The following is a 14,870-nucleotide window of genomic DNA, read 5'->3' as shown; positions in this document are numbered from 1 at the left end:
CTCTGTTAGTCACTGTTCTCCTCCCCCCGCTCCGTCCTCCCTCCCCTGGTTCCTCCTCCTCCTCCTCCTCCTCCTCCTCCTCCTCCTCTTCCCCACCAGGCTTCATTTAGTCTTTGTTTCCTTCCACTTTCACTGTGAGGACGAGAAATTGATTTTTAATTTATTTTAATCACTTTCATCATCGAGGTTTAATGTTAATGTGAGAATTATCATGATTTAAGTTATTTATAGGTGTTGGGATATAAGATGAGATGAGACGCCAACAGAAGCAGGTTAAAAAAAAATGATGGGACATCGACTACACTTCAACCAACATCTCTCCCCTCTGACACAACTGGAAGTAACACACAGGAAAACACCAGCTAACTAGCCTAGCTAACTAGCCTAGCTAACTAGCCTAGCTAACATCACTGGGATCACATGAAGAGATGGAAGGATTTGAGGAAGTCTACATTTCTCCGAGACGTTCGAGTTCCTTCAAGAACTTCAAGATCAAGTAGAAGAACTGACGGAGTCTGGAAGGTAAAGGATGATTTGATTTAGATTTGTCTTCTGCTCATTCATGATGAAAATAAACTATTAACGCCTCTATTTTTGAAAACATTCTTAGTTTACAGCATTTAAATTTTTTTTTTGTCACATCGGCTTAAAAACTTTTGCTCAGTAGTGAAGGTTAAAAGGAGAAGAGGTGGGATTAAATAAGGCTTCTTCCCTTTTTATTCATGTTGGTAAGTGTCTTTGTTTTGTTTGAATTACATGTTTGAAATAAACCATTCATTCATTCATTTAAATAAATCCTTATCATCAGGTTAAAGGTTGAATGTGAGGCTGTAAAAAGCTTTTGATTGCGGTTACTTAAGATAAGACTCTGGGAAATTCAAAAGCTGCAGCAGCACAAGTCAAGAAAGAGAGAGAGCAACTAGACGTGAAATAGGACAGAGACAGACAAAAAAAACAAAACAAAACACAGATAAATGTTCCTGTGTGTGACTTCAAAGGGTTAAGAACTTTTCCTCGGTAGAAATTAACCCTTTCAAAGGACAGAAACTGAACTTCCTCCATGTTTCCCTGAGTTGACTCAATAAAATGCTGAGTGGGTGAAATGAAAGCTGGTTTCATCTCTGAAACAAATGGACCCTCTTCAATGAGCTCAAGTTTCAAAGCTTCATTTCTGCCCTGAAAGACTTTTAAGGGACTGTTGTTTTCAGACAAAGGGAAAAAAAAGATCCTCTTTCTTTCTGCAGCCTCCTCCCACAGTGAACGGCGGAGCCCACATTTACATTTACACATTTATTTTCAAGCTGACGTCACGTCCAACAGGAAGCAGCCCCATGAGCCAATCATGTCTGAGGTGGTAGTATCGTCCTTATTTGGGGGAAGGCTGAAGTTTACAGCATCGCCTTCAGTCAGAACGAACGAAGGAAGGAAGGAGGAGGAGGAGGAGGAGGAGGTCGCGTCAGGACGAGCTGAAGAGGTAACATTCAACAGTTTTTACAGGTATCTGGTTCTAGGATGTGATCCGACGCCTCAGAGCCAAAACTGAAACTCAAGCCTATGATAAAAACCAGCTGCTAGTACGTGGGAGTAAAAAAACAGGAAGCGATGACACTCACGTGCCACTTTCTCAGATACAGGAGTAAATTCATACTGCTCTAAATCTCGTGTCCAGGAAGGTTCTGGTTTCTAATCAACTGCATTTTTAATTTTTAGAGGAACTACTTTTCCTTTTGGAAACTGAAAACGTGGAAATTGACAGAGTCAATTAAATGCAGTTTCTTGGTTTTATAATGGATCATAATCTTTGCTGGAAACCTTTACATTACATATTTGTGCCTCAACGCATCCACAAGTATTGGAACAAGTTTTTTCATGCTCTTTGGAAAGGGACAAAAAGTCCAAGGATAAAAAGCGTCTATTAAGATGACTATTTCCTAATGAAATGGTTTAAAAAACAAGCATTAAAAAACAGACGCTAGGATACAACCCTTGTGAAGTGACAAACAGCCTTCGTCAGGGTGTGTTTGGACTGGAAATCACTTCTAATTTTGTACAATGCATTTATTGATCCGTTCTCACAGGATGAACTAATGCGTTGGAAATAATCGCCCCCCCACCATTGAGACCTGAACCGCTTTGTTTTGGTACCAGGTTGTTTAGTAATGCTGTAAAGATGGGCTTTTTAACATGGGGGTCTATGGGGATTTGCTCCCTCATGTGGCCACTTGATGAACTGCAGTTTTTTGCTCTTCTGCACGGGCTCACTTTTTAAGGGTTTTAGACTCCAACCAACACAAATAACGCCCTCTTTTCCATGGGCGCTGACTCCAGGAGACGGGCCGGTAAAACGACGCCGAAAAACTCAAAGCAGCTGCTGCTGTTGGTGACGAACGTACTGAGACATTCTGACGGATACGACTAAAGGCCTGAATGGCTGATCTGCTGCGGGGTTCCTACAGGCCTGAACAAGTCAAATTAAAGACTTTTTACGACCATTCTGGGTTTAATCTAAGGCCTACACGAAGTACGTCAAATAAGGCTCCACTAATGAGGAACAGGAAGATAATAGGGGGTCATACTGCAGATGAAGGCTTTTTTTAAATGACTGATTAAATGTAATTTGAGACCTAACAAGCAAAATATGTTTGTATTTAAAAATGTTTTTTTGAGGCCTTAAATTGGGATGACACTTTCTAAGACGGCGAGCGTCTCAGTGGATTCATTCTGCAGCCAATCACATGACAAAAGAGCAAAAATGTGCAAAACCTCAACAAATTTTACAGCTGAAACTTGTTTATGTTTATTTTCTATTTTAATATGAAACAAATTCTATCAATAGCTATAACTTCACTTATTAGCAAATACTCATTTGACGATGTTGAGAATTCATTATTTGCGATTCTGGCTTTGCACGGCTGTGTTCAGTTTTATATGTTGTTACATATTGGTGACTTTATTATAACATATAGTGAAATAATCCCTGCGTCCACATGTGAAGACATAGCATATAGTTTTTATAGTTCTTAGGTCCAACTAACCCTAAACACCTTCGAGAAAACTTAATGCAAAACAATAACGGCTGCAAAAAATATGATGAAACCTCTTCAAAAATGTTCAGCCGTTAAATACATTTTTTTATTTCAAGTCATGTATCTTTTACTTTCATTTCAATAAATAGGTCTAGAAAATGTGAAAGAAATTTTTATGCTATACATGCATCTAATATTGAGAAAAAAACATCTCATGCTGCTAGTTTCATTTTGTTGAAGCTTCTGTTCTGATCGTCCAGGATCCAGAACGCGATGACGACTCCTCGGGAAGAGCTCTGGGAAACTCTTCAAGACCTGGACAAGGAAGAATTCAAGCAGTTCAAGTGGTTCCTGAAGGACCGGGACATTGATGACGCTTCCTTGGCCATTCCTGTGTCCAAACTGGACGGGACGGACCGGCAGGACACGGTGGATCTGATGGTTCAACACTATGGCAGCTCTGGGGCTCGGGAGAAAACCGTGATGATCTTAAAGAAGATCAGGAGGAACGATCTGGTGCAGCGTTTGTCAGAAACAAACTCAAGTAAGATTCTTCATGCGTTTTAATCATCCAGAATAATAAGAATAATATTTGAAAAGCAAACCAGAGACAGTCGTGACCCAATTTCTGTCTCTTTGTCGTTTCAGACCTCAGGAACGTCGACTCGGTTTCTCTCAGCATCGAACACAAGAGAAAAAAGGCCAAACTGGAGCAGGTGCAGGCAGAAATTAAGCTGATAATTGTGGACATGGAGAAAACGATCGGGGAAATCAAACACTCGGTCGAGCTAAGCAGGAAATCTGCAGAGCGACAGGTTGCTGACGCCGTTCGGGTTTTTGAGGCGCTGCTACGATCTGTCGAGAAGAGTCAGACTAACCTCGTCAATGTGATCAAGGAAACGCAGAAAAAGACACAACAGGAGGCGGAAGGATACGTCCGAGAGCTGGAGAAGGAAATCTCCAAGCTGAACAAGAGAAGCGCTGAGGTGGAGCAGCTTTACAGCAGCAAAAACCACGACGACTTCGTGCATCGCTTCTCGTCTCTGAGCGTTACTCCGCCCGTTAAGAGGTGGACGGAAACCGTCGTCCATCAGCCAACGTACACCACCTCCATTATGACCACTGTGAAGCAGCTAAAGGAGGAACTCTGCAAAAAGACGGACATGTTCCTGAAGAGGGAGTTCGAAGTGGACGTGACTCTAGATCCAAATACAGCAAATCCTCATCTCATTCTGTCCGGTGACGGGAAACAAGTTCACTGTGGTAAAGAGCGACAAAATGTCCCAGACAACCCGCAGAGATTTGACCGAGCCATCAACGTCTTGGGGAAGCAGAGCTTCTCCTCGGGAAGATTTTACTACGAGGTTCAAGTTAAAGGGAAAACCTCCTGGGATCTCGGCGTCGCCAAAGAGTCGGTCAGCAGGAAGGGGCCGATCACAGCGAGTCCCAAGAACGGGTTCTGGACGATAGGTTTAAGGAAAGACGGGAAGTTCCAAGCGAACGGCGTCTACCTCGATGTGAAGAGTCACCCGGAGAAAGTGGGAGTGTTTGTGGATTACGAGTACGCGTCGGTTTTCTTTTATGACGTGGACTCTGCAGAACTCCTTCACCGTTTAACCGAGTGCTCCTTCACAGAGAAACTCCACCCCTTCTTCAGTCCAGGGGTTCACAATGACGGACGAAACTCCGCCCCTCTGGTCATCTCCTCACCACAGTGACCAGGTCAGGATGTAAAAAATATACTGAGTGACAGGTTTTGCCACTAGATGGAGCCATTTTACTCTCTGTTGAACTCAGGTGTTACAATAAATAATGTCATGAACATCACGTCGTGTGTTGGCTTTCTGAGTTAACTACACCACAAATAAGCTACAAGGGCGACTAAATCAAACATCACTGTTATTCTGGCTGGAGTAGACGTTAGGAACCTGGAGAACTTCATTTTAATCTGGACCAAAGTCCAGGAGCCAGTCGAGTCTGATCTTTATCCGAGTTATTTGTTTATAGATCTGCTGTAAACCAGAACAACGCCTCTGTTATTAAATCATCTGAAGAAGATAAGGATAAGAAGAAGAAGAATATGATAGGGAAGAAGAGGAAGGAAAAAAGAAGTAGTGCTAGTTGTAGTGGAAGATAAGGGAGGAGAGGCTGAACAAATAGATAAGAACTTAGAAGAAAAGAGGAAGAAGTAGAACCAAAAAAAGGAGAAGATAATAAAAGAATAAGTAGGAAAAAAGATGATAAAGAAGATGAAGAAATTCGACTTCATAATCATTAATTCAGTTTAATTTGCTTTTAAAACTAACTTCCTAATAAGTGCATAAAATAATTATGAGTCATATAAAATTAACTTTAATTAATTAAATGAACTTGAAACCAGAAAATAAAGAAAAAATTAAGAAAATATGTCACGACTGGGAGGACTGCAGAATTATTATTATTTTTATTATGTTAAATTAACTGAGTTTTAATCCGTCAATAAAAAGGAATATTTTATTTATTTGTAAAGTAGAATAAATAAATATTAATTTAATATTTAACTGAACAAATCTGAATAAATATTGATGGGATGTAAATATACGTTTAATTAAGTTTAATTGTCATGTGTGAACTATGTGAAGCAGATACGTGTCCTTTAGTTTTGCTTTTTATTCAACAAAAACAACCAACATACTTTCTGTATGTTGAAAAAAACGTGAATAAATAAACTTTCAGATGAATCGAAATGATCAAAAACACAATCGTAATCTCTTAATATCCTTAACGTTTAACTAAATGTGAGTGGATGCAGGACCTGGGGTCAGGCCTCGGGGCTGAGGTGCTGGTCGACCTTGTTGACGGCCACGTAGACGCTGAGGCTCACCACCAAGAACTGCCTCTGCTCCCTCAGCCACACCAGCTTCATCTTCACCTGGCCGCCGGGCTCCCGGTAGTCCATCAGGAAGTGGTCGCCGCCGTAGTCGAAGGGCTTCGCGTTCCAGGCCGGCGCCACGCTCACGGGGGAACTGACGCACCAGAGCGGCTCCTGGACCTCGTCCAGCAGAGTCACAGTCATGATGCAGCAGTTCTGCAGAGAGAAACCTCGGACCTCTCATCAGTCCCATCGAGGACATTTAGGACGTAGTCAATGAATGGATGAATGAATGAATGAATGCCATTTATGAAAACGCTGGAGCTCATTCATGGTCTTGGTCTCTTTTGAAAGACAAGACTCTGAAGTTTCTATCACAAAAATCAGAATTGCTCTAAGTGGTTTAGTTCTGGAGGAATCAAAGTTGGAACACAGTCAAAAAATGAGAAGAAGTCAATGGGTTTGCCTGAATTTTGTTGAACCCATTGACTTTCATCAATGAAACCAGAAGAAAATGACACATTGCATCATGCAGCATTGGTGTCCAGAGCTCTGACTGGTTCAAAAAGATGCTCCAACCCAGAGGAATGTTAAAGGGTTAACGATGGTTTCATTTTACATCAAGAAACATGTTTTGAATCAAGCTATTCAGGATTAATAGCGGCGTTAGTGTCCGTCGTCTCAGAACTACAGACGCTCTCAGATCTTTAAATATCTGCTTTTGCATAAAATATTTAAAAAAAAAGAATATTGTTCTCATTTCCTCTCCTATCACTTGTCTGAAATCTTCTCCATCTCTAAAACGTTGAAGCCACCCTGCCGGATGTTTGTCTCCCCCTACTGGTAGTGTGGGTAATTACACAAAGAGATGCATCATGCAGCATTTACCCAAACAACTCGCGTCCAAAGCTCTGATTGGTTCAAAAGCACTTTGGTTCAACCGAGGCTGTTTTAGAAATAAACTGTGACTTGTCCTGGACGGACGTACCTCCACGGAGCCCTCCACCGCCTCGCTCTTCCAGGGCAGCCGGATGCTCCCGGACAGCGAGCGATGTTTGGACAGGTTGGTCCTGTGGATCACCTTCAGCTCCAGAAGCCCCTGTTGGATCCGAACTGATCACAGACGAAGCAAAAACAACAAACATTAGGTGACGTTACTTCCTAAAGACGCAGTGAATAACCTCCAAGTAGTGACAACTCCAGATTTCTTCCATTTGTGCAAAGAAGGTACCAAACTTTTAAAATCCAAGGTGATGATGAGAGCATGCTAGCCTTTAGCATCCCTGCTAACATCTCCTGTAGAGCAGAGCCGTATATTAAAGAGAGTCTGTCCAACTCAAACCATAGCACCATGTTTGATACATCAGAGGTTAGATTCTACAGTGTAACTCTATGGGGCGGATGTTGAAATAAACGTCTTATTTCCACCATTAATGTTCCTATAAATGTTATTAATATGTAAAAGGTCCTCACTTAAATATCCCAGCGTCTACTTCCTTTAAATATCTTAAACGAGCTGTAAAATGCTTTGTAGCCCAATCACCTCATCAGTCATGGAGCTGTGTTTACCTTCTCCTCAGTCTCCGTGTTCATCCATCACCGTTAAAAGGTTCAAATTACTCAGAAAAAAGTATTAATACTATTAAACTAGTCTCACTGTTATTTAATATTATCATTATAGCATTAGCATGCTAGCCATAATAACTCAGTATTTACTGAGGTAAAGTTATGTGTCAGTTAAATGTGTCCATCTACATGGACGTAAATTACATGAACACATGGGTTTCACAGTATGTATGATGCTAGCTGCTATTTTTCTAAGCCTTTAGTCTAGATAACTAGCTAGCATAGGGCTAGCATAAGGCTAGGCTAACTTCAAACTTCATTCATGTGTAAAGTGTTATTTTTGAGATCAAGGTTCACATTAATGATGGTGTGACTTTATTTTTCTATATAAAATCTAAACAAACGTCAAACAGAGACATTGACATTTACCTCATCACATAATAGAGAGAAACCAGCTGACATCCAGTTCTTCCTTTTAATCTTCTGCTCCATAACTTTCTCTGTTTTTGTTCACTGGGAAACGGTGGAGTTTCCTCCGTGTTTTCCTGATCCTGTGCTGGAGCCGTAGGCTGAGCACTGTGGCATATTTTACCTTTTAATCCAACTTTATTCTCCGTTATTGCCACTTCTCTACGGGTGAATATTGGTTAGATGGATCCAACATGGCGCCCATGAAACACGTGACCAGCTCAGAACCAATCAGCACAGAGGGACAGATCAGACGCTCAGTTCCCTGGTTGGACAGACTCTCTCTAATATATGACTCTGTTTGAGAGACGCCACCACAGGAAACTACAACCGCACGACATCCAGACCAGTGTTTGTCGGGTTTACCTGCTCGACAGGACAGGTGGCGGAAGTGACCCGACATGATCTCACTGCAGGTGTTGTGAAGGGTGAAGTGCAGCGTGAAGCCGTGGAGACCGAACTCAGGGTCCGACTGGTCGACGGCTCGAGGGTCGGAGGGTTCGGAGAACGGACTAAAGAGACGCGGAAGGAGACAGTGGTCATTATTTAGCACTAAGCCTTCAAAACACAGAGCTAGCTAGATATTAGGAATGTAACAATACACCCAACTCACGATTCAATACGATTTACGACAGAGTTAATAATACGAGTTTCTCAACAAATTATGACAGAAAAAGATTCCTTTAATTACTTCTCATTTGAGGTAGGATGGAACTTCAAAATACAAACTACGCAATGAATAAAGAGGATATGACATGCAAAACCTATTTTTAAAAATAAATTCAAATATGAGTGAGTCTGGAGGAAGTGTGGGCGGGGCATCAATATCTTGGCTCCGCCCTCAGACTGGACTGATCAGACTCTGGCTACAAACTCACAAGATGGCGCCGCCTGTATCTCCTGGGAAAATAGCATCAGTTTGGACCAATGAGGGGAAGTGGAGACACGGCGTCCATATTTATATACAGTCTATGGGGAATGACTCTAGTGGACATAAGAGGAACTGCAGTGTTTATCACTTCCTGTATTAGCTTTACGTTTCGTAACTTACCAGACTGGAGACCCCAACAAACTCTTCTCCACCAGCTTGTGGAAGTGAAGACAGACCATGACGAAGGCAACTCTGGTCTGAGCCTGAACAACACGGAAAATAAAAATAATAATAATAATAATAATAATGTATAATAGACTTAGATAGACTTCAATCATCCACAAGGGAAATTACTTGTCACAGTAGCTTGGTTGCACATAAAAAACAGAAGTAAAAAGAAGGATAAAATAAATTAATTTTTATACTTAAAATTATAAATAATATCTAGTCAAATAAAATATATGTAAAAATAATTACAGAATTGTAATGAACAAAGCTCACAAGAAATAGAGAGAAAATACATGGGAATAATAGTCAGGTCCATTAACATGAACAACATGGAGTTAACTGTGGTGCGCCACAAGGCTCTGTACTGGGCCCTTTGTTGTTTATTTTGTACATCAATGATATTCGTGAGGTGGCCAAACTGCTGTGTTGTTTGCTAATGATGCCAGTGCAAATTGCTCCGGTAAACATCTGGAACAGGTTCTGAGTGCGGTGGCGATTAAAAGAGTTAAAAAGTTCTTAAAAGCCGATTTGCAATCAATAAATTATCATAAAATTGTAAGTAAAAGTAAAAATAGACAGTGAAAGGAAGCTCAGCTTCTCATTTAGGTCCATGTAAATGTCTGTTTGTTTGCACGGAGGCAAATTTTTTAGAATGACAATCACAGCCTCTCGGAGTGAACATATATATAGTGTTTTCTCTAAAACACCTGTTTTCCTTGTCCATTTGAGCCAAAACAGTCATTCAAACACGCTAACCAGCTTTTACAAGCTCGTGCGTTTGAGATGTTTTGCCTCCAGCTAAGCCCCGTTGGATATTTACCCTCCAGATGCCGACGACGAAGCCTGGAGACAGAAGCCTCAGCTCCATCACTTTGTCTTTACCGATGCACCGGTAGGGAAGAGTCGTCACGTCCAGGTCTAAAATCAGAGAACGCCACCCCCTGGCCTCGAGGCTCCGCCCCCTCCGGACCCCGTGAAGCTGGATGCTGCTGATGTGTCGATATTCTGGGAAGCGTCCGACGCTCCAACGAACGGCGACGGACGAGTCGAAGAAGAACGTACGACTCGGCTGCAGCGACGACGTCCGACCGAGACGATCGTTCAGCGTCAACTCCCAGCTCACATTCAGGGTCCTGGAAACAACGACGATGACGACAACGACAACGACAACAACAACAACAACAACAACAACAACAACAGGAAGTGTGAGAGTGTGAACACATTACGAGGAGGAGAAGAAGAAGAAAAGACGAGGGGGAGAAGGAGAACAAAAAGAAGAGGGGGAGAAGAAGGAGAAAGATGGAGGAAGAGAAAGAAGAAGATGTAGAGAGGAGGTGGAGGAAGGAGAAGAATAAGAAGAAAGAAGAGGAAGAAGAAGGGAGGGGAAGGAGGAGAAGAATGAGGAAAGAGGAGGAGGAAGGAGTAGAAAAAGAAGGAGTAGAAGAAGAAAGGAGGAGAAGAAAAGAGGAGAAAGGTGGAAGAGAAGAAGAGGAGGAGGAGAAAAGAGGAGTAAAACAAGGTGGAAAGAGGAGGAGGAGGAAGGAGAGGAAGATGAAAGGAGAAGGAAGAGGATGGAAGGAGAAGTTAATGATAACTTGAGTCGCTTGTCAACAGGTCAGACCGTCTATAAGGAGGAGGAGGAGGAAGAGGAAGAGGACGAGGAGGAGGAGCAGGAGGAGGAGGACGAGGAGGAGGAGAAACAAAAGGAGTAGCAGGAGGAGTGAGGAAGAGGAGGAAGAGGAGGAGGAGGAGGGGGAGGAGGGGGAAGAGGAGCAGGAGGAGGAACAGGAGGAGGAGGAGAAACAAAAGGAGGAGCAGGAGGAGGAGGAAGAGGAGGAAGAGGAGCAGGAGGAGGAACAGGAGGAGGAGGAGGAGGAGAGGAGGAAGAGGAGGAGGAGGAGGAAGAGGAGGAGGAGGAGGGGGAAGAGGAGGAGGAGCAGGAGGAGGAGGAGGAAGAGGAGGAGGAGGAGGAGGAGGGGGAAGAGGAGGAGGAGGAGGAAGAGGAGGAGGAGGAGGGGGAAGAGGAGGAGGAGCAGGAGGAGGAGGAGGAAGAGGAGGAGGAGGAGGAGGAGGGGGAAGAGGAAGAGGAAGAGGAGGAGGAAGAGGAGAAAGAAGAGGAAGAGGAGGAGGAGGAGGAGGTGGAGGAGGAAAAAAAGAGGAGCAGGAGGAGGAGGAGGACTCTTTCCTACCTGAGGACTCTCTCCGTCTGTCTGCGTAAACCATTGATCGGGTTCAAGTCTCTGAGTTCTCGGCGCCATCGGTTCAGCTCCGGTCCAGACCTGTACCTCAAATACTTCTTCTTCCAGTCGTCCTTCTCCTTCTCCTCCTTCTCCTCCTCTTCTTCCTCCTTCTCCTCCTCCACGACTTCCGCTGACTCCGGCCTCCACGTCCGTCTCCCAAACTCTGACACGTAGATCTGACGCCACAATCCGCTGGTGAAGAAACAAACGAAAGAAAACGTTCAACTGCTCAGATTCACTGAATGAACGGTTTGATCCGTTTGAACCTGAGACAGTAGAAGAAGAAGAAGAAGAAGAAGAAGAAGAAGAAGAACGTACTCGTCGTTAGCGAGGCCGTGGAGCATCTTGCTAACGTGGCCGACGCAGAGCAACGAGGAGACGTCCAGGAACGAGAAGATCTTGGTCAGGATCTCTGACGGGAGACTGGAGGAGGAAGGTCAACGTCAGGATAAATGAACTCAACACGTCTTCTCTCTTTATGTCCACGAGTCTGAAGGTGAAACTGATTTAATGAAGACCACAACTCGTCATAAATAATATTAATCATAGATTTTAAAAGACATGACGCCTAAATTCATCATAGTTTATTTATTATGTTTAGTTCTTTTTTCCCCTAATTCCACATGTTTGCACTTTTATCACTGCTGCTAAAAATTACATATTTTATTTTATCATTTTTGTACATTTTCAATATTTTGTTTAGTATTTTGTAAATATTTGTTAAAAAATACATTGTATTTACACTGCATATTCTATTCTATTCTATTCTATTCTATTCTATTCTAACTTAAATAAATGTGTCGGACATTATTCATTTTAATTTAACATTAAGACAAACACATTTTGATTAAACTTCTCTTTTTTATGTTTTTATTTCATTAGATATTTGTCTCTTGATTATTTTATCTAAAGGTATTTTTTTCCCTTGTTTGTTTTTGTGTCTTGTTTCCAACATATTAACATAAGTTTTACATTTATTTTTTTAATTTATGGTACGATTCACCCAATGTTCATTGAGAACATTGTTTTAATGGCAGCAAATAGTCAAACCTGTGAACTACTTTTACACCTGTGTTTATGGAAACAAACCTCATTTACATGAAATTCTTAGTTATTTGGGATAATTACTGACCGGTACATTAGCCAGGATCCCCCCAGGGAGAAAGTGACTGATGCAAATAAGAGAATTTTCAAAGTACAGCATTTATTTTTAATATATGAAGTACCAAAAATAGAAACATATAACCAGGTCAAACTGACCTTAAAAGTCAACAAGAGGTTCCTAAATATATTTCAAATTTAGATTAAACTAAAGTAAATAAATAAATAAATGTTAAACTACCAAATTTAATAACAATCAACACAATTAGAAAATTAATTAGGACATAATTAGAATAATTATATTGGTTAACTGACCAATAATTTACCAAACATTAAGTGCTGTTTATCTCACATTATTTGGCTAAACTGCAAAAATAACAAAAACTAATTAGGACATAATTAGAATAACTATATTGGTTAATTTACTAAAAATTAAACATTGTTTAGTTAACATTATTTTAGCTAAAAGGCGAAAACATAAAATTTAATAATAACCAACACTAACAAAAATTAATTAGGACATAATTAGACAAATAATTTACCAAATTTCCCAAGGATTAACCAATATAGGTATTCTTGTTGTGACCTAATTAAATGTTCTAATTAACTTGAATATTTATTTATTTTTCTCCTTTGGCTAGTTGGAGCTAGCTGAGCTAAGATCGGTTATCTTACCGTTCAAGTAAGTTTTCTTTGGAAACTGGAGATTTGGGGAAATATTCTTCTTTTTTCTCTGGTGTTGTTTCCGGAAACCTGTAATATAATCTGGAAAAACAAATTAACTGATTATTAGGATTAAATCCATAAAAATGCGGCCTCTAAAAAAAAAAAAAAAAACCTGCTCCGCCCTCTCACCTGTTCTCACCGCGGCTCCACCTTTCTTTTGGCCGCTTCTTGTTCTTCTTTCTGCCGGGACACACCGGTGCTCCTGGCCCTCGGTGGTCCGGTCTTCCTCTCCCATGGCCCTGCTGAGTTCTCCCGTCATGAATGGCCGCAGGGAGCCTCTCCAAACCCCGCAGGAAACTCTGGAAAAACTCGCCTCTGCCGGCCGCCATCACGCATCCGTTCAAAGCCGGAAGTGGTGAGAATGCGTCTTCCGGTCAGACTCATCCTTCACAATAAAAGCAGGCGTTGCTATGCAATAGCGAAGTCGAACCTCTAGATGGGAGCAGAGTTTTGTGTAAATGGGACTAAAACCTTACACAGCCTGACCCAAAAAAGGTTTCACACTCCAATATTTGGTTGGACCTCCCAATTATCCTTCCAGTTTTTAAAATTACATGAAGTATTTGTTTATTGGTTGATCACGGTGGCAGCTGTGGCGCTCATCATCTACTTTTTTAGAAACTTGTCAACATTTAATGATTGATTTTAACAGATAAGCGACAGTTTAAATTACAGTTTTGTTTTAATTATATATTTATTTGTCTAACAGTTAAATATATCGTGCAAAAACAACCAAGGCGTAACTATTGCCTCTTCTCTTTCCAAGAAGATGCAGTTATGAACGTCTTGTTTTGCACTTTTAAAAATTAAAACTGCATCTGAATTTCTGCTCAGCAGACGAAAGTCCTGCCTCAATGAAATATTAACACACACTCAATGAATCAGTTAAATGTGTTTATTTTAAATGGGATGAAGTGTCTAAACTTACTCGGGATGTCCCTTGAAAAAGATAAAGATGTTAAACACATCCTGCTTCAAAGGCTCAAACTAGATATTTTATCACTTTTATTTAATTTAATTGAATATTTTGGAGTTTGAAATGTTTGTTGGGCGCCAGCTTTTTGTTCTTGAAGTGTTGTAATGTCACAGTCTGTGTCTCCAGGATGTTTAGTTACCTGAGCTACCGTCGCTGTGTGGGTGCCGGTCCCCAAGCCGCTTCGTAAACAACGCCATCGCTACGGTAACCTGCAGGTAGACATCAATCAGCATCAACACTGTGACCGCTGGTTATCTGGGTCGGAACATCTCCCGGTTCCTGGTGTGCAGTGGATCCAAGTGTCACTGGTTCTGACCCGTCTGGTTCTGGTTGAAAGGAGTCACCAAACTCAGACCAGGCGGTTCATGCTGACCTCTGACCTCTGATGGAAACTCCTACAATGGACACAAAATGAGCACAACCAGAACTAATTCACTTGTTTTGCTTAGACTTTATTCATCCACAAGGTCATAGTAGCTCAGTTGCACATAAAAAAAAAACACTCTTGAAAATCTCAAGTAAAAAATATAAAACAAGACTAGAATAAAAATAAAATAAAATAAGAAAAATCAAGTAAAATAAAATCGAATACAAGAAATTATCTAGTGAATCAATTTTAGAAAATAAAAATATAAATCTAGTAAAATAAAATAAAAATAAAATAAGACAAATCAAGTAAAATAAATTGAAATAAACTATAATAAAGTTTCTAGTGAAACTATTTAGTAAAATCTAGTAGAAAAAAATAAAAATAAAAGATAAGATCCAATAAATTCTAGTAAAACAAATAAATTAAAGAGAATTAAAATATGGAAAA

General features: G+C 41.0%; 2 protein-coding genes across 6 annotated transcripts in view; one reads left to right on the top strand and one right to left on the bottom strand.

Moving 5' to 3' along the window:
• The first annotated feature begins 113 nt into the window (after window positions 1-113).
• On the top strand, window positions 114-4,853 carry LOC124999947 (E3 ubiquitin-protein ligase TRIM21-like). 3 transcript variants are annotated; one of them, XM_047575197.1, is made up of 4 exons: window positions 114-522; window positions 1,245-1,474; window positions 3,267-3,570; window positions 3,675-4,853. In XM_047575197.1, the coding sequence occupies exons 3-4, from the start codon at window positions 3,300-3,302 to the stop codon at window positions 4,742-4,744; spliced, it is 1,341 nt and encodes a 446-aa protein (XP_047431153.1). In that variant the 5' UTR covers window positions 114-522; window positions 1,245-1,474; window positions 3,267-3,299; the 3' UTR covers window positions 4,745-4,853. The 3 variants fall into 3 exon arrangements, with proteins under 3 accessions (XP_047431153.1, XP_047431152.1, XP_047431151.1); XM_047575196.1 differs by having other exon boundaries at window positions 115-522; window positions 1,302-1,474; window positions 3,287-3,570; XM_047575195.1 differs by having other exon boundaries at window positions 115-522; window positions 3,287-3,570.
• Window positions 4,854-5,660: 807 nt separating this feature from the next.
• The window catches only part of LOC124999945 (F-box only protein 15-like), a 29,601-nt gene continuing 20,391 nt past the window's right edge, over window positions 5,661-14,870 (bottom strand). The window contains exons 3-12 of one of the 3 annotated variants that reach the window (XM_047575194.1): window positions 14,193-14,448; window positions 13,207-13,462; window positions 13,027-13,116; window positions 11,569-11,673; window positions 11,200-11,442; window positions 9,831-10,143; window positions 8,963-9,045; window positions 8,278-8,423; window positions 6,866-6,990; window positions 5,661-6,093 (exon numbers count right to left, since the gene is read on the bottom strand). In XM_047575194.1, the coding sequence (XP_047431150.1) occupies window positions 5,827-6,093; window positions 6,866-6,990; window positions 8,278-8,423; window positions 8,963-9,045; window positions 9,831-10,143; window positions 11,200-11,442; window positions 11,569-11,673; window positions 13,027-13,116; window positions 13,207-13,406 (1,572 nt within the window). In that variant the 5' untranslated portion in view covers window positions 13,407-13,462; window positions 14,193-14,448 and the 3' untranslated portion in view covers window positions 5,661-5,826. Of the gene's footprint in view, window positions 6,094-6,865; window positions 6,991-8,277; window positions 8,424-8,962; window positions 9,046-9,830; window positions 10,144-11,199; window positions 11,443-11,568; window positions 11,674-13,026; window positions 13,117-13,206; window positions 13,510-14,192; window positions 14,532-14,870 lie in introns of those variants that run through there. The other 2 variants (XM_047575192.1, XM_047575193.1) reach the window with 2 other exon arrangements.

The sequence above is a fragment of the Mugil cephalus genome, chromosome 22, assembly GCF_022458985.1.
Source record: "Mugil cephalus isolate CIBA_MC_2020 chromosome 22, CIBA_Mcephalus_1.1, whole genome shotgun sequence".
Classification (NCBI taxonomy): domain Eukaryota; kingdom Metazoa; phylum Chordata; class Actinopteri; order Mugiliformes; family Mugilidae; genus Mugil; species Mugil cephalus.
The sequence above is the reverse complement of the archived record's forward strand: the minus strand, read 5'-3'. Positions and strand labels throughout refer to the sequence as shown.

Coding starts and splice junctions, on each gene's coding strand:
- LOC124999947 (XM_047575197.1), top strand. CDS start 3,300: ATGACGACTCCTCGGGAAGAGCTCTGGGAAACTCTTCAAGACCTGGAC. Junction 3,571..3,674: donor TTTGTCAGAAACAAACTCAA/GTAAGATTCTTC, acceptor TTGTCGTTTCAG/ACCTCAGGAACGTCGACTCG.